The sequence below is a fragment of the Ovis canadensis genome, chromosome 13, assembly GCF_042477335.2.
Source record: "Ovis canadensis isolate MfBH-ARS-UI-01 breed Bighorn chromosome 13, ARS-UI_OviCan_v2, whole genome shotgun sequence".
In the NCBI taxonomy this organism is placed as follows: Eukaryota; Metazoa; Chordata; class Mammalia; order Artiodactyla; family Bovidae; genus Ovis; species Ovis canadensis.
The window spans coordinates 94,816,633-94,835,745 of record NC_091257.1 but is presented as its reverse complement, the minus strand read 5'-3'; the positions used below and the strand labels follow the sequence as shown (position 1 = coordinate 94,835,745).

General features: G+C 47.5%; 1 protein-coding gene across 6 annotated transcripts in view; it reads left to right on the top strand.

Moving 5' to 3' along the window:
- ATP9A (ATPase phospholipid transporting 9A (putative)) overlaps window positions 1–19,113 on the top strand; it is a 130,151-nt gene that overhangs the window by 66,433 nt on the left and 44,605 nt on the right. For 4 of the 6 annotated variants that reach the window (XM_069547051.1, XM_069547057.1, XM_069547054.1 and 1 more), the window contains exons 11-14: window positions 2,648–2,808; window positions 3,045–3,187; window positions 4,145–4,257; window positions 15,196–15,408. In XM_069547051.1, the coding sequence (XP_069403152.1) occupies window positions 2,648–2,808; window positions 3,045–3,187; window positions 4,145–4,257; window positions 15,196–15,408 (630 nt within the window). The remainder of the gene's footprint in view (window positions 1–2,647; window positions 2,809–3,044; window positions 3,188–4,144; window positions 4,258–15,195; window positions 15,409–19,113) is intronic. The other 2 variants (XM_069547053.1, XM_069547056.1) reach the window with 1 other exon arrangement.

Sequence of the window (19,113 nt, the reverse complement as noted above, 5' to 3'; positions counted from 1 at the left end):
TTCCTTTAGGACGGACTGGTTTGATTTCCTTGCTGTCCAAGGGATTCTCAAGAGTCTTCTCCAACACCACAGTTCAAAAGCATTGATTCTTTGGTGCTCAGCTTTCTTTCTAGTCCAACGCTCACATCCATACTTGACTACTAGAAAAACTATAGCTTTGACTAGGCAGACCTTTGTTGGCAAAGTAATGTCTCTGCTTTATAATATGCTGTCTAGGTTGGTCGTAACTTTTCTTCTAAGGAGTAAGTGTCTTTTAATTTCATGGCTGCAGTCACCATCTGCAGTGATTTTGGAGCCCCCCCAAAATAAAGGTTCTCACTGTTTCCATTGTTTCCCCATCTAGTTGCCATGAACTGATGGGACCAGATGTCATGATCTTAGGTTTTTGAATGTTGAGTTTTTAGCTAGCTTTTTCACTCTGCTCTTTCACTTTCATCAAGAGGCTCTTTAGCTCCTCTTATGCTTCTGCCATAAGGGTGGTATCATCTGTGTATCTGAGGTTATTGATATTTCTCCCAGCAATCTTCATTCCAGCTTGTGCTTCATCCAGTTCAGCATTTCACAGGATGTACTCTGCATATAAGTTAAATAAACAGGATGACAATATATAGCCTTGACGTACCCCTTTCCCAATTTGGGACCAGTCTGCTGTTCCATGACCAGTTCTAACTGTTGCTTCCTGACCTGCATACAGATTTCTCAGGAGGCAGGCCAGGTGGTCTGGTATTCCTGTCTCTTGAAGAATTTTCCAGTGTATTGTGATCCACACAGTCAAAGGCTTTGGCATGGTCAGTAAAGCCGAAGTAGGTGTCTTTCTGAAACTCTCTTGCTTTTTCTGTAATCCAACAAATGTTGGCAGTTTGAGCTCTGGTTTCTCTGCGCTTTCTAAATCCAGCTTGAACATCTAGAAGTTCATGGTTCATGTACTGTTGAAGCCTGGCTTGGGGAATTTTGAGCGTTACTTAGCTAGTGTGTGAGATGAGTGCAATTGTGTGGTAGTTTGAACATTCTTTGACATTGCCTTTCTTTGGGATTGGAATGAAAACTGACCTTTTCCAGGTCAGTGGCCACTGCTGAATTTTCCATATTTGCTGGCATATTGAGTGCAGCACTTTCACAGCATCATCTTTTAGGATTTGAAATAGCTCTACTGGAATTCCATCACCTCCACTAGTTTTGTTCACAGTGATGCTTTCTAAGGCCCATTTGACTTCACATTCCAGGATGTCTGGCTCTAGGTGAGTGATCACACCATTGTGGTTATTTGGGTCATGAAGATCTTTTTTGTACAGTTCTTCTGTGTATTCTTGCCACCTTTTCTTAATGTCTTCTGCTTATGTTAGGTCTATACCATTTCTGTCCTTTATTGTGCCCATATTTGCATGAAATGTTCCCTTGGTATGTCTAATTTTCTTGAAGAGATCTCTAGTCTTTCCCGTTCTATTGTTTTCCTCTATTTCTTTGCACTGATCACTGAGGAAGGCTTTCTTAAGTCTCCTTGCTATTCTTTGGCACTCTGGGTGTATCTTTCCTTTTCTCCTTTGCCTTTCACTTCTCTTCTTTTCACAGCTATTTGTAAGTCCTCCTCAGACAGCCATTTTGCCTTTTTGCATTTCTTTTTCTTGGCAATGCTCTTGATCACTGCCTCCTGTACAGTGTCACTAACCTCCATCCATAGTTCTTCAGGCACTCTGTCTATCAGATCTAATCCCTTGAATCTCTTTGTCACTTCCACTATATAATGGTAAGGGATTTGGTTTAGGTCATACCTGAATGGTCTAGTGGTTTTCCCTACTTTCTTCAGTTTAAGTCAGAGTTTTGCAATAAGGAGTTCTTGATCAGAGCCAGTCACCTCCTGGTCTTGTTTTTGCTGACTGTATAGAGCTTTTCCATCTTTGGCTGCTAACAATATAATCAGTCTGATTTTGGTATTGACCATTTGGTGATGTCCATGGGTGGAGTCTTCTCTTGTGTTGTTGGAAAAGGGTGTTTGCTATGACCAGTGCGTTCTCTTGTTAAAACTCTGCTAGCCTTTGCTCTGCTTTATTTTGTACTCCAGCTATATTACATATCTAACTTTATTACATATATCCAACTATATTACAACTATAAATGCCACTTATTTGAGGTTTTAGCCTTATCTGGGGCCATGTTTCTACAAAGTGATGAGTTTTATGGGCTGGTTCCATTTTTAAAAAAACATGTATTAAGATAAATATATAGTCATTAAAATAATAATGTTCAGGAATGCATCACCTAAAAATCAGATGCCGCTGGTGGTGGTGTGTCCTGAATTTCCATGTGATACAAAACCAGTGCGTGGCGTAGAGCTGGGTCATTTCACGGGTCGCTGGGAGCACGGTTGAGGCCGTGCAGTGCACAGCACCACTGAAGGCAGCAGTAACCCTCTTATAAGTCTCCATGCTAAATCTTTAAATTGTTAAGAAAAAATCAAAATGAGATTCATTGAGGTCCCTGGGATGTCGGTTACTCCGTGGAGCCCAGTATTCTCCCCCAAAGTTGTGGGGATCCACAGAGCCCGCTGTCTCACCCAGGGTGCCGGTGTCCAGGGGGAGGCCCAGCCCTGCGGGTGGGCTGTGGGCTGCACCAGCTCGTGGCGAGTTTCTGTCTGTGTGCCGTCCCGCAGATCGGCCTGTTTGACCTGGAGGTGAACTGCCTCACGAAGATCCTCTTCGGAGCCCTGGTGGTGGTGTCCCTGGTCATGGTTGCCCTCCAGCACTTCGCCGGGCGCTGGTACCTGCAGATCCTCCGCTTCCTTCTCTTGTTCTCCAACATCATCCCCATCAGGTGCGCTGAGAGCGAGCTGGTGCCGCAGCGCTTGTGCGTCTCTGTCTGTCTGAAGGTCGTGCTTTTGTGGTTTTGAGAAGGAGCTGGTCCCTTGTAAAGGGATGACCCGGAACAGGGGTGGTCTCATTTGTGCTGATGTTACAGCACCCACGGTGTGTGTTTTAGAATCGGTGTTGAGATACAAGCAGCTTTTTGTGTGTGTCCTGTAAACCTGTGTGCTCTGGTTTTCTGCCCAGCCTGCGTGTGAACCTGGACATGGGCAAGATCGTGTACAGCTGGGTCATTCGCCGGGACTCGAAAATCCCTGGGACCGTGGTTCGCTCCAGCACGATTCCTGAGCAGCTGGGGAGGATTTCCTACCTACTCACAGACAAGACGGGTGAGTGTCCGGGGCCCTTGCAGGATTCAGAGTCAAAGAAGATGCTTGGACTATCTTTCTGGAGGTGTTAGAGATGAGTGTTGCAGTTCCTGTATCCTCTTCATCTTTGGAGGAAGATAGACTCCTGGCGGGCATGATGATGCTAGCAGCAATCACTTGGTGCTAATCGTGTGGAAGAGCACTGTTCTGGGTGTCTGTATCCAGTCACTTAATCCTCCCCTGATATTGTGTTTGGAGTTATTAAGTGACTTGGTTACGTGACTTGTCAGAAGCATATAGTGGCAGAAGTCGGCTTTGAACTCAGACAGACTGGCTTCAAGTCCTGACCTTGAAACCACATCTTAAAATGCCTGTTTACAGTTTAGCACCTATCAAGTTACGAGGTGGTTGTAGTGGTTGAGAGCAAGTGGGGAGACTGGGTTCAACCTTCACCTCTACCGTCTAGTGAACATGGGATAAGAGGGGATTTGTTGCAAAGATCCGGGAAGGCAGAGCAAAGCTAGATTTCAGAAAGAAGAACCAGGCAGGTTCCGGCTGTGTCAGTGTCCGGATGGTCTCTTGACTTGACTCTTCTCGTCTGTTGTCTGTGCGTCGGTCTGGTCAAGGTTTTGATTCCTTCAGGATTGAATCTGATTGGCCTCATGTATGTCATGTCCCGCCCTCTTGGCCAATGGAATGAGCCAGGCACCCTGATTGGCATTCTCTCTAGACCATCCCAGGGACCAAGGATGATCATATCCCCTGGAACTCTAAGATTCTGTTTTTAGAAGAAATTCTTGGATTCCAGGCTGACAGAATATCACAGATGTCTACTCCAGAAGAAGCAGTGCTGAAACCAGCGTGTGACGTAGAGTAAACTCTGAAAAAAAAAACCAAAAAACAAAAAACCACTTTCGTCACTGTTAATAAGAAGAGCTTCAGGATGCAGGCGCAGTTACTCCTTGTTCTGTGTTTCAGGAACTCTTACCCAGAATGAGATGGTTTTCAAACGGCTCCATCTTGGCACTGTAGCCTATGGCCTCGACTCCATGGATGAAGTTCAGAGCCACATTTTCAGTGTTTACACCCAGGTAAAGCCTCCTGTTTTGATACCCAAAGTGATTTTAAAAAATATTTACTGGCATCTCTATTGGGAAGAATTCATAATACCGTATGATTCACCCATTAAATGTGTGCAACTCAGGGGGTTGTTCTGAATACTCAGAGTTGTGTAACTCTCTCCACAATGTTTTTATCTTCATCACCCGAAAAAGAACTGCCTTACCCACGAGCAGTCACTCCTTGCCCCCCCCCCCCCCACCTTTCCTTCCAGGCCCCTGGCAGTCACTGGTTCTTCACAGCTTGAATAAACCTGCAGCTGAGGTTTCTTCCTCATCCCGAGGGTCGATCTGCTGACCTCCGACTTATGAATGATAGGGGAAACATGGAAAAAAACTACTTGCCAGTGACTAGTGCCGGAAACAGAGAAGGCAGTGGCAGCCCGCTCCAGTGCTCTTGCCTGGAGAATCCCAGGGACGGGGGAGCCTGGTGGGCTGCCGTCCATGGGGTCGCACAGAGTCGGACACGACTGAGCGACTTCGCTTTCACTTTCATTCATTGGAGAAGGCAGTGGCACCCCGCTCCAGTGTTCTTGCCTGGAGAATCCCAGGGACGGGGGAGCCTGGTGGGCTGCCGTCCATGGGGTCGCACAGAGTCGGACACAACTGAAGCGACTTAGCAGCAGCAGCACCAGAAAAAGCTCTGAGAACATGATGGTTCTCCTTCAAGCTTATAGACATGTTTACTTTTTACTTTTCCCCAGTTATGAGCAAAAGCAATCAGTAGTTAATGGACTGCTTGTGACATAATCACGGTGTAACTGATGAGCTTTAGCTCCTCATCTCTTTTCAACTCAGCAATCTCGTGGAAGAAATGATCAGAAAGGACTATCAACTTACCTGCTCTTGGTTTTCTACCCCCCCCCCTTAAGATTTTTCAAAACCAGTCATTTTTTTTTTTTTTAAGAGAAAGATATTACTTGTAAGCGTCCTAAGAGTCCTAAGATGTTAGACCAGTGGGTCGCCACCTTTACTGTTCATCAGAATTCCTAGTGATGTTTTAAAAAACAAATAGAATAAAAGCAAAACAAAAGACATTGGCTTGGGCCTGATAACCCTAGAGATTCTGGCTCATTCAGATGCACTTCGGTGTGTTAAAGGAAAGATGATAAACAAGCAATTCCCTTGGTAATTCTGAAAACACACACAGAGCTAACGTAGATTGCATTAGACCAGCTACGGGGTTATGACACTAAGGACAAGAGAATAAAGAGGCCGTATTTTGCTTGAATTTGTCCAAGTAGATACTGATTCCGTAGTCAGAAGGCCAGTTAAAAATGTATTTTTGTGTAAGGATCAGAGATGGACTCTCTAAATGCTCAGCGGCACAATCAGAGTCAACATTTTAGTTTTCTGGGACATTTGCCAGCTGGCACACCTGGATTTCTGGGGCGTCTCCTGAACGCGGCAGGGCAGGGAACAGAGTCTGGAAGCGAGGGTGGGTTTTACGTGAAGAACTGCTCACTCGATCCACGTCCAGCCAGCACGAGGCAGCGGGAGGAGAGCGGGCACGAGGCACCTGCCATTCCACTGGCTGCCTGTGTGGGCATCGTGGCTTGACTCTAAATGGATCCATGGACCTTTTTCAAAGATGGACTTTAAGACTGTTAGAAAATCACAAGGACGTGATTGGGCTGGGAGGAGAAGCCACAGCCCGCCCCGGTCCCTTTCCCCCTCTGTCTGGCCCGTCTTCCAGCATCGTGCCGTGGAGTCTGTGCTCTAGGGGGAGTCACTCCACACTGCACCTAGAGAGTGTGGAGTCACTCTCTAGGGGACTTCCCTCTCTGACAGCTTCTGCCGCCCTGTCACAGCTGATGGCTCCCGTGTCTGCCTCGACCCGACCTGGAGCTTTAGCCTGGAATCCTTGGCATCCCCGCTCGCATGTCAGGAGGGCAGTGCACCCACATCCCATCCTTCTCCCTGCATCCCCATTTGTGCTCAGAGTCATTCTCATCTTTGTAAGCACCGTGCCCCTTGGTCCTGTGAGCTCCATCCCAGGGTTTGGGAAAGGCCCCTGCTTCCTGCCCCGTGGCCACCTGCCTGCAGGCACAGGCCTGCCCCTCAGACCACCCGCTCGGCTTTGGATGTCTTCCCCTCTCGCTCACTAGGCAGAAGCTGCACTCTCCCTTGCCTGGCTGTCCGCAGAGACCCTGCAGGGTTTCCCTGCTTCTCTCCTCCCCGCCCTGGTCCTGGCAGTGGGGTCCGTGGCGTCCAGCGTGGCCTGCATCCCCTCCCCACCCTCTCCCGTGGTTCAGCCTCCTCTCCCGCTCACCACGGCCTGCAGCTTCCCGGCCAGGGTGAGCCGCGTCACTTCTGTCTCTTGGAGTAGTCTTCCCTCTGACCCGCCCCCTCCAGTGCCCTCCAGACTCCCCTGAAGGGGTCACCGTGTGGATCGTCACACTTGTCAGCCCCTGGCCGGGTCCTGCCTCCCTCGGAGCCCCGTGTCAGCAGTGCCGGCCTGCCGACGGTTATGTTAGACAGCGTCGTGCACCGCGTACGTGCCCTGGCTGGAGGCACACCCCTGCCCATCCTGGTGGTATTTTTAAGAGCTTGCGGTATTGACAGAAGCCACCCTTTCTCAGGATATTCGTCTGGCTCAGCTTTGTGGCCCATTTTTGCGGGAGCGCAGATAAGCCTCTCCGTCAAGTGCTGAGAGTCAGAAAACAGCATTTTTCTACAGTGAACTCTCAGCACCCTTCCTTAGCAGAGGCTCATAAATCGACTTGCCCATCCTGGGCTTGGGTTTACAAGAGCAGGGTGTGATGGGGAGAGGCTGGGGCTGGTGTGGACACCCCCTCCCCCAGGGAGGCCATCTGCACCCTTCTCTCCGGACAGCTAAAAGCCCGCAGTAAACACACGGATTCTTTTGTGAGGACAAGTATGAAGCCTTTCCTGTGTGTGTGTTTTTTTAACAGCTCTATTGAAGTATAACATACATACCATAACATTTAGCGATGTTAAATGTACTGTTTAATGCTTTTTTCAAGTAAATTTACAGAGTTGTGGAATCATCCCCACAATCCAATCTTACACCGTCCCCACCCCGCCCCCCAGTGGGATTCTCCTGAGCCTGTTACGGCCATCCGTCTGCCCTTTAGAGTTTAATAATAGGATGTTTGTAACAGTGTCTCCTAAATACGGCGTTTGGAACTCCTGGGTGAGATGGCTGGGGACCAAGTCAGAATCTCTAGGAGTGGTGGCTGGATTTAAAATTTTAACCGGTGAACCAGGTGATTCCAAAGGGCAACAGAGGCGCTAGAGCTACCTTGAATCTAACTGTTATCTAGTTGCTCAGCCATGTCTGATCCTTTTGTGACCCCCATAGACTGGAGCCTGCCAGGCTCCTCTGTCCCTGGGGTTTCCCAGGCAAGAATACTGGAGTGGATTGCATTTCCTTCTCCAGGGAATCTTCCTAACCCAGGGATCGATCATGCATTTTCTGCATTGGCAGGGGGATTCTTTATCGCCACGCCACCTGGGAAGCCCACCGTGAATCTAAGGTCTGCCGTTATTTTTCAGAATATCGCTGTTCTAGATCTGTGAACTCCAAAATGGAGGGTGCATGGAGGTGCAGGAAGGAAAGATTTGAGTGTTCACACACACTTCAGTTTCATCTTCAAAATTAAAGCAAAATTTAAACCTTACTAAGAGCATGAAGATTGACCCTGGGACCCTCCCTCGATTTATCAGACAAACGTTTGTCAGGACAGTCCTTGAAGTGTCCTGCAGAAGGAGTCAGAATTTTGCGATTGTTTATTTTCGAAACATTGGAATACAGACTGTGTTTTATGAGTGTCTAGGTGACTGGTTTTAGGGATGTTGTTTAACTAAATTAACCTCATAAAGAAGGCAGGTGGTTTTACAAGATTCCTGCAGGGAAACTCCAGATGATTAATACAGGCGCAAGCAAACCACAAAGAAATGGCCAGCACATTATGAGGGAAACCCATGACAGGCTAGGGAGACGTGATGATTTTTCCTCTGGCTTATTGATTTACTTACTGACACCTTTAAAAAATTGAGAGATGGTTCCCAAACCATAACATTTATCCTCTTAAGTGTACAGGTCAGGGTTTATTAGTATATTCTCAACGTTCTGCAGTCCCCACTGCTGTCTAATTTCAGACTGTTTTCACCACTCCAAAGAGGAACCCTCCCTATCTCTTAGACTCCCACCGTTCCCCAGCTCCTGGCAACCACCCGTCTCTTTTTTGTCTCTGTGGGTCTGTCTCTGTTCTGGACATCGCAGATGCCTGGAATCAATCAGTACCTTTTGCACCTGGTTTATTTCACTTGGCGTAACATCTCCAAGGTTTTTCCAGGTTGCAGCGTGTGTCAGCACTTCATGCTCCTTTATGACAAACAGATATGACAATTTGAATCTGTAATTTTAAGTAATTATACTTTTAAATCTATAATCCTCAGCATATGTTATTTTGAACTTTTAGCTAACTCTGTGAAATGTGCTCTCTCTTCGTCACGTCATTTTATAATCTTTGGCTGTTTCCCAATGCACAGGACAGTGTGTATACAACTTGAATACAGACGTGGAGAAGGTACTTAATTTTTTTTCTCAACATGGTCAGAATATTTGAGATGACTAGTCTGTATATTGCCTGGAATATGGAATCATCTATTTTATTTTACTCAACTCTGGCAAGTGGAAGTATCTTTAACTTTTATTGATATATGTGTCTGAGAAAAATAATGACTATGGGAATTGGGAGCCACGTGGTGTCCTTTGTCAGAGAACACCAAGACCAGTGCTTCTGAGTGTTCTTCTAGGCTATTTTAAATGGTACATTCTTATTTTTTTTAGAAAAACATAGTTCACCTTATCGCACATATTTTGATCTGTGAACTGTGATTTTTCACTTAATAGTTTGTCTCTGATACTGTTGTATGACTTGGTAGAGTTGGACTTTACTGAGTGACTTTTTTCCTGTTCTGTTTAATGAGTATGTTGAGGAGCGTGTGAGTTTGTGACTTGCTTTCTGCACAAGACGTGCACGCAGGATGCGCTTGGCCGTCAGTGTGCGCTGTGGCCCAGGTAGTGCCCCTCTTGCCTTCTGCATCCTTAGGGAGCACAGAGAAGGTTGTGTTTTCTCAGGGAAGAATCTTTACTCGTGTGTTTTTCTAGGGGACACAGAGCTTACTTTGTTTTTTAGTCATTAAAAAAGAGTTCTAATCCTTTCTTAGGATGCATTTTTTTTTTTCGCTACAGAAAAGATAAATAATACGGATCCGTGCAAAGAAAAAACATTGAGATCACCTGTTTTCACATCAGTCAGAGATTACGGTGTTAACACCCAACTGTATAAAACGCCATTTGTCTGCCTTTGTGCGTCTGTGGAGATGTCTACCGTGTTTCTCTCTCTCTCTGGTTCTTTTTTCTTTCCAACAAGAAGTCATTATATTTTTGCAATTCTTTTAAACTAGAGCTGAGGATCAAAATTACGTGTAGAATTGAAAAATATGTATATATGCCTGGGCCCTGCTGTATTCTTTAAGTGACCAGGACCTGGGCATATATATATATCTTTCCTGGTTATTCAGAAAGGCATTTCTGATTAAGACCCACTGTTAGAATAACACTGTCCAGCTTCATTTTTTTCCCACACATGTCATAATTGTGATCCTTTTGAATGGTTTTATAACAGGGCCAGATAGGGGTAGAGTGAGGAATGGATCTAGGAAGGAAAATTCATTGAGATGGCCAAAAGCGCAGTCATTAAGACAAATCGTATTGTAATGCAATATTATAAAAACTCAAAACGAATGTAAAGAATTCAAATCTTTAGTTGACAGGCTCCAGTTCAGCACTTGCACAGGTTGGTCTCACCGTCCTGACCCTGGTTTTTTGGCAGCAATGGGTGCGTGTCTGGTTCCCAGCCTTGCCATGATGATGTCATGGGCGGGATTATTCTTTGTTGTGGGGGCCAGCCTGTGCCTTGTAGGATGTCTAGCAACGTCTGTGCCCTCCACTGTCTAGCTGCGTGTAGCACACGCCCCCTTCTCTTTGTGACAACCCCACATATCTCCAGACACTGCCCAAGGGGGAGGGCAGAATCTCCCAAGCTGAGAGCCCCTGTGTTACGTGTGGCTCCGTTTCAACAAATGAAATGTGTTGCCTCTGTCATACAGAAAGGTGTGTAGTGTTACATAGTAAGTGTTAGTTGCTTAGTCATGTCTGACTCTTTGTGACCCCATGGACTGTAGCCCACCAGGCTCCTCTGTCCATGGGATTCTCCAGGCCAGAATACTGGAGTGGGTAGCCATTCCCTTCTCCAGGGCATCTTCCGGACCCAGGGATCGAACCTGGTTTCCCACATTGCAGGCCCATTTACACTCTGAGCCAGTAGGGAAGCCCGGCTATTACGTAGTAAGTGTTGTATTTATTCAGTCCCTTAGCCTGGAAGTCAGTTGATTCATTTGGAAGTTGTAGCTCTGAGCCTGTCTCTAGAAGAGTGGCCCTTTGAGGCTAATGAGTTATCAGCTCTGAGCTTTATTTGGGGAGTGAAGTGGACCTATTGAAACAGGAATTCCTTCTCTTCAACAGTGCTCTTTTAAGCAGTTACAACCCATTTGTGCTGTTATCTTATGAATGTTCATAAGTGGCAGTGTTTTCACTGCATTTGGAAAGAAGGTGGGTAAGAGAAGGTGGATATTCATGGTGACCGAGTGTTTAATTTTTGTATTACTCTTTCCTGAAATATAGGCTGGGGTTCTCGTCAGGAAGTACCTTTGCTGTGGATTGTTAACGAGAAACGGAGGCCTCTTTTTTTTTCACGGAGTCTCAAGTCTCATTTGTTTGCTGAGGTGGCATGGAATGACCGAGACACCCCATGGTGCGGGACACCCACCCACCCCGGGCCCGAGGCAGGGGCCTGTGTGTGCGGAGAGCTTGATTCTTCACTCGACTTCTGACCTCACGAGGGCCTAGCATGTCCTCCCCTCCTTAAGAGGACCGGTGGTTGCCCCCTAGGGCAGAAAGGGCCGTAACCTGCCTCTGTGGATACCACATCTGTTTTTATTTTCCCCTGGTATTTTTTAAGTAAGAAGAAATGTGTGTAGGTTAAAGGGCCTATGGGGCCGTGGGGGAGGCTGGAGATAACACTGTACAACGTGATGTGGGCAGCGTGAGGATGCTTAACAACCGGCCCTGGTACAAACACTGGCCGGACCCCTCGCAGTGACCAGTGCCTTCCTGGTATGTGTGTATCACCACTTGGGGCGTGGGTGAGCCTTTTATTTGCAGATTAAATCAGAATCAGTGGTGGTTATGACCCATCTTCCCTGAAATATCTTAGTAGTGTGTGTGTTTAGTCGCTTCAGTCATGTCCGACTCTCTGAGATCCCATGGACCATGGCCTGCCAGGCTCCTCTGTCCATGGGATTCTCCAGGCAAGAACACAGGAGTGGGTTGCCTTTTCCCTCTCCAAATCTGACCTGAGACAGGCCAAAACGATCTTAGTAGTAAAGGGGGAAACGTATCAATTTCAGAGAGAGACAAAGGAACGTGGAGGCAGCAAATCGGTTGCTTGTGACGCTGGTCGGATTCAGTCACCGTCATCTTCTAGTTTACTGTCAACTAGTTCCTTGATCTGAGAGTGGGGTCTTTGCAAAACTCTGGGCTGTGTTTCTCTTTTTGCTTTGCTCTGGAGTGGTTTCACCTGGAATGCAAAGCCCCAGGGCTCTGTGTTATCCCACATTTAAGATATTAGTGGAAGTATCTGACTCCCGTAGACATAATCAGATTGCTTCTAAAACCCAAAGGTTTGTGAAAGATACCCTTAATTCAGCCTTCCCTTCAAACCCACTGTTGCTAAAACTTGCCAGCCAGAGCAATTACTTTGTCAAAGGTCTTGTTATTGCTCCTAATGGTAAATAATAATTTGGTCCAGGTGCTGAGGAATGTGGGCAAAAAAATGAAGACACGTGTCCATGGCCAGAACATAAATTACAGAACTTTGGAAAAAAAAAAAAATTCTTGATTTAGCCTCACCACGAGAGGGGACCTTTCTGTAAATCTTCAGTCCACGTTATAATTTTAGAGTTAAATTCTTTATAATTAAAAGCACTTGGCAAATAATGATTCATTTAAACTGTAGTTCTGATATATTACTCTAATTATTGTTGCCATGCAGCGCCCTTTGGCCTGGAAGTGAAACCCGTGTCCTCTTGACACCAGAGGTTAACAGAGCAGGAAGCCAGAGCAGTGTGTGTGTGCCTGCGTGACCAGAATAATTTAGTAATTGTCTAATTACCTGAGGGGTCTGATGCCACTGCTAAAAATAGTATTAAAAAATTAAATGAAAGTCTTTTCTTGTTTCCCATAACCCATCTGTTCTCTATTTTGGGCAACCATGTGTTCATGGGTATAAAACATGATTCATTCTAAAAGATCAGATTGCTTCTCCTCTGTTGGATAAAATATGTTTTTAATGGAACATACTGTTCAGTAACTCATAAACATCTCTCGCTTCTGAGACTCAGTTGTGGAGGTAGGGAGGCTATGATAAGTCTTTTGTCCTAAATTGTGGCTTAAAATCTGATGTTGGTCAATTTGATATTTATTTCTTCTTAAAAATTGCAGGGGTGGGGGGTGTCAGATGAGGACTTCTCACCATTGTCTCAGGAAAATTGTTTGTTGGACAGATATTGGAGGCAAGTTATCTCCTGCCCTTGGTACTAGAGTTCAGTAGACAAGCTCTCTGTGCTCACGATCTAACGGCAGAATTTTCAGGTAAACAAGCCAGTTTTAGTCAGTGAAGACAGAGGCACACGTGGTCCCATGGAAGCGTGGCTCCCAGTGGGGCAGGCACCCGAGGCAGAGCCAATTAGGGGGTCGGGGAAGGCATCTCTGAGGAGGCAACGGTGAATTTGGGGCCTGAATGATGAGGTGGAACGAGCTAATTCTGCCAAGATGTGGGAAACAGTGTTCCAGGCAGTGGGAACCGCAAGAGCAAGGCCCTGAGGCAGGATAAGGAGCTTGGAGAGAGGCTGGTCAGGTGGGCCATGGGGTGTATCTGAGTTTTACTGACCACTAACTCATAGACTGCTGACAAGTGGTCTCTTTCTAGTGCCCTTAATTTTTTGTTATATTTTAAGGCAATAGAGCAACTCAGCACAGCACAGAGCAAAGCAGTAGAACCCATTCTTCAAAGCAGAGCCTTCGTGGTACCCGATGGTACACAGGTGGGGAAGGGACTGCTTGTCCTCCATGTTTGATGCTGCTGAGTGCGTTTCTCAGGGTTCCTCTACTCCCCCTGTGGGTTGAAAACCAGCCCCTCCTCTCATTGGCAGGAAACCAAGGCCCAGAGGGCAGATGGTCACACAGCTTGCTTGAGGTCACATAGCTGTTGACACCTATCTGAGTATCAGACTCAGATTTCTCACCTTCAGTTCAGTTCAGAAGCTCAGTTGTGTCCGACTCTTTGTGACCCCATGAACCGCAGTACGCCAGGCCTCCCTGTCCATCACCAGCTCCTGGAGTCCACCCAAACCCATGTCCTTTGAGTCGGTGATGCCATCCAACCATCTCATCCTCTGTCGTCCCCTTCTCCTCCTGCTCTCAATCTTTCCCAGCATCAGGGTCTTTTCCAACGAGTCAACTCTTTGCATCAGGTGGCCAAAGTATTGGAATTTCAGCTTCAACATCAGTCCTTCCAATGAACACCCAGGACTGATCTCCTTTAGGATGGACTGGTTGGATCTCCTTGCAGTCCAAGAGACTCTGAAGAGTCTTCTCCAACACCACAGTTCAAAAGCATAAATTCTTCGGTGCTCAGCTTTCTTTATAGTCCAACTCTCACATCCATACACGACCACTGGAAAAACCATAGCCTTGACTAGACGGACCTTTGTTGGCAAAGTAATGTCTCTGCTTTTCTTTTTACCGTGTTGCTCAAAACGTTTTCCCCAAGACTTAACCCATTAAGAGGATAAGCCATGTGCTGAAAGGTATAGTGAAGAGGTGGATGAGGGCTGTGTAAGCCGGGCAGCCGCTTCTTAGATGAGAATTAGGGTCCTTGGTCAGTGCGGAAGGCAGAGCTTGAGCACACTTCAGTTAACTCTTGAAAATCGACCTTGAGTGGATGGTTCGTTCCATTTTGCAGTGTGTTACTGACGTTCTCCCTGACCTGCCCTGGGATGTTCGTCGCCCCCTGGAGCCCCGTTGAGGCTGTTTTCCATTTTAAACTGCGAGGGATGTACAGTTAAAACGGTGGCTCTAAACTGGGTGGGATTTTGGTCTCCATGGGGCATTTGGCCACCTCTGAAGACATTTTCTGTCTGTTCTCCTGTGACACCTGGGGTTGTTTCTGGAGTCTAGAGACGGAGCAGAGGAGCTGCTAAGCGTCTGCTACACGCAGCATCCCCCCCCCCCCCCCCAGTAGAGAATTATCCTCCTCAAGTGTCAGCAGTTGCCGTTTGGTCGCGCAGTCATGTCCATCTCTTTCGCAACCCCGTGGACTGTAGCCCGCCCGGCTCCTCTGTCCATGGGATTCCCCAGGCAGGAATACTGGAGTGGGTTGCCATTTCCTTTTCCAGGGAATCTTCCTGACCCACGGATCAAACTTGGGTCTCCTGCATTGGCAGGCAGATTCTTTACCACTGAGCCCCCAGGGAAGCCCCAGATGTCAGCAGTGCTGAGTCCGGAGCCCTGGTCTGAAACACCAGCATGGCTGGCAGCGTAGCGGAGCCGCCCACACCACCCAGCATTCCCGGGGGGACTCGCCCACATACCCTTGACTGTCATTTCTTCCTGTTTATTTGGTGTTTGTTGATTTTGGCTGAGCCCCAGTGACTGGATCCCTGAAGTGTGCGCCCCTAGGGTGGCACGTGCTAGAGCAGGCTCCCCTGGAGGCCCCTCCGTGTCCTGGTTCTCCTCGCTGCTTTCCTCTCCCGCAGCAGCCCCAGGACCCGCCGGCTCAGAAGGGCTCCGCGCCGACCACCAAGGTGCGGCGGACCATGAGCAGCCGCGTGCACGAAGCGGTCAAGGCCATCGCGCTCTGCCACAACGTCACCCCCGTGTACGAGTCCAACGGCGTCACCGACCAGGCCGAGGCCGAGAAGCAGTACGAGGACTCCTGCCGCGTGTACCAGGCGTCCAGCCCGGACGAGGTAAGCCCCGCGCATGCCCGCCGCCCGGCCCGCTGCCCGGCCCGCTGCGCTGCTGCGCCGGGTGGAGCCGCCTGTCGCGGGGGCGGGAGCCGGGTTGATGCTGGGTCCCTAAAGGCCCCGCCCTTCCTCCGGAAGGAGCAGTCTGGATCTTGAGATGCATCATAAATCAGGGAAGAGTAAGCGATCTCTGTGGTTCAGACGGCCAGCCCGCGGGACACAGGTCCCTTAAAGAACCACATTCCTTCAAAAAGCTTTATTGATATCCAATCCTTTTACTAAACCATAGCATGCAATTGCCCGTTTAACAGAAATGCAGCTCAGTGTTTTTTATTTTAATAGTATTTTTGTGGCGTTCCGTAACCTTGCCACAGTTGTTTTATTTAATTGATGAGTGAATTTTTATTTATTTCGGCTGCACAGGGTCTTTGTCGGGGTGCTTGGACCCAGTCGTTGCCGCTTGTGGGCTTTGTTGCCCGACAGCATGTGGGACCTTAGTTCCCCGACCAAGGATCAAACCTGTGTCCCCTGCATTGGAAGGCGGATGCTTAACCCCTGGACCACCAGGGAAGTCCCCACCACAGTCGACTTTAGTACATTTTCACCACCCCTAAAGGAAGCCCTCCATGCCAATCTTCCCACAGACCCCCACCGTTCCTCCCCACAACCCCTGGCAAGCCCTGACTTGCATTATGTCTCAGTAGACTGGCCTGTTCTGGACATTGCATGCAAATGGAAACATCCACCGTGTCTCATTTTCTGCCTCATTTCTTTCACTTTGCATGTGTTTTCAAGGTTAATCCATGTAGTGGTGTGTATCAATACTTCATGCCTTGTTTTGAATGAACAGTATGCTTTCGAATGGATAATACTGTGTTCTGTTTATCTGTTCTTTGGTTGATGGACCTGTGGGATGTTTAGATATGTTTTTCTGTGAACATCTGTGTCCAGGTTTTTGTGTGGACGTGTGTGTTCATTTCCCTCGGTGTGCGTATAGGAGAGGGATTACTGGGTCACGTTACCGTTATGTTTGACCTTGGTTTTACAGCATGGCCTTCAGGTTGTGTCCGTCTAAGCTTCGCATATGATGTTGCCTCAGGTTACGTGTTTCTGGCACTGGCCTCGGTATCTGGAGTCACACGATGTTGGCGTGTCCCGTTCTCAGAGCTTCTAACGTAGGTTTCTTGGCTAAGGTGGTGTCCCCTAGAAAACTTTTCTTCCGGGTGAAGTTGCCGTTTTTTGTGACTGACTTAACACCAGCCCCCTGGGTGACAGGGTGAGGGCTTTAACCAGAGTTTGTTTTCAGAGCCCAGATTCTTTTACTTTTCTGCTAAACCTTTTACTAAACCATTTTTAGACACCACAAGATATTGATTTTCATTAGTTTGAAATATAGCCCCTCTACTAGGTCTTAATGTATTTTTTTCTTAAAAAAAATGAGAATTTTAGTTTTGGCAAGGGTTTTGCATCCTCCTTTTTTCACTTAATATTTTATCATGCCTGTTTCTAAATTTTGTTGGATATTATTAGCATACGGTTCTTCAGATTTACTGCCCATGAGTGGACCATAACATTTTTTAACTGTGCTCATATTTCTGGATTCAGATTATGCCTTAATTTCAAGCAGTAGTACTTAGAAACATTTCTGATGGGCATCCTTGCACCTGATGTTTGTAGAAATGGTGTAACTGGGTTCATGATTTCACCAGGTATCTTTGAGGGCCTCCCATGGGCCAGGCACTAGGAGTCTACATTAAACAAGATACCAGGCCACGTCCGTAGGGGCAGCTGGAGTGAGACAGTTGAGCACATGGATCCTGGGTTCCCAGCTCCACACCTGGGCAGGTTTCTTATCTTCACGGTGGATCTGTGGCATGGGACCCACCAGAGGGTGTTGTGAGGCTTTTAGTAAATGGTCAATAAATCCCACGGGTCAAACTGAATGAATCTGTTTATATAAATACGAGAGCGCTTCCCGGGATTTTTTTTTTTTTTAACCATTTTACTCTTCCACCAACGTTGCAGGGAATCCCAACTATTATTATTATTATTAATTTCAAGAAGGAGGGAGGGGCTTCTGTGGTACATGAAGTTTGTTTGTTCGTTTGTTTTTTAATATGTATGTGATGACAGTTGACTCATTGGAAAAGCCCCTGATGCTGGGAATGATGGAGGGCAGAAGGAGAAGAGGACGTCAGAGGATGAGATAGGTGGCTGGATGGTATCACTGATGCAGTGGCCGTAAGCTTGGGCAAACTTCAGGAGATGGCAAGTGACAGGGAGGGCTGGTGTGCTGCAGTCCGTGGAATCACAAAAAGTTGGACACGACTGGGTTACTGAACAACATCAATGATAGTTGACATTTACCATGCACCTGGAATTGTGTGAAACTGACTCTATTATTATTTAATGCTTACAACAGCTTTGGGAAAGTGCTGAAAGTATTAGTTACTCAGTCATATCTGACTCTTTGTGATCCCATGGACTGTAGCCTACCAGGCTCCTCTGTCCATGGAATTCTCCAAGCAAGAGTACTGGAGTGGGTTGCCATTCCCTTCTCCAGGGGATCTTCCTGACTCAGGGATCGAACCCTGGTCTCCCACATTGTAGGTGGATTCTTTACCGTCTGAACCACGTCAGTGACTATTACTATTTAATGCTTCCAACAGTGTTGGGAGGTGGTTTCTATCATGATTTCTGATTTACAGATGAGGAGACAGATGCACAGAGAGGGTAAGCAACTTGGCCAACGTTGCATAGCTGGTGAGCACCAGAGGTTGGACCCAGGCAGCACCTGCTTTTGCTGGCTCAGCCTTCAGCCTCCCGGTAAAGCACGTGGTTGAACAAATTGTAGACAAAAGCCTTGGTAGGTGGAGTCAAAGAAAATGTTGCAGGAAGGGAAACCTCTTCCAGGGCCTGAGAGTGGGCTCTTGTCTAATACTCAGGAAAGAACTGTCTGAAGAGACAGCCACGCTGGAGACTTTGTTGGGAAGGGGCACCCCAGTAGAGAGCAGGAGAGTAAGGGAGCCAGGAGAACTGCTCTGCCATGTGGCTCCCAGCCACATGGGATGGGATTCGTTTCCAGGTTTTCTCTGGCCAATCACTCTGACTCAGGGTCCTTTCTGGTAGCACATCTATTGCTCAGCCAAAGTGGCTGCCAGCGAGAAGGGTTCCCTAACTCCTCCGGTTGGAGCTGGCTTGTTAGTTCCGTGTTCCTTACTAGGACCTCCTGTCTCGTGCAGATTGTTACCTATGGTGCCTGGTCAGGGTGGGGGCTTTCAGCGTGTTTCCCCTAACAGAAGCAAGCTTTTCTCCTATGCCCCATTCAGCTGAACTGTTCCTGGGAAGGAAGGAACTCAGGCTGAAACTCATTCATGTGTTTTCAAAGTCTGGACCCCTCTGAGAACATCAGTGAGCCAGTGGTTGATGTGGTCGAGGGAAGCACAACGGGAATCTTCTCCAAAGGTCAGGAAGGACACTTCGGTGCATCTTTCCCCATGAGGTCCTTTCTTCCTCCTTCTCTGGGGCAACGGAATGGGTACCCTGGGAGATTCCTCCTTCTGTCTGCTCGGTATTTGTGGAAGAGCTCAAACTGTGAGGCCCAGTTGATCTGTGACCACTGATACCAGGCTTTTTAGGGGTGAAAAATGTGGTAGCCCTTGGCCACATTCTGAGATGGGAATTGTGTGCAGAAAGAAGAGGAGGGAG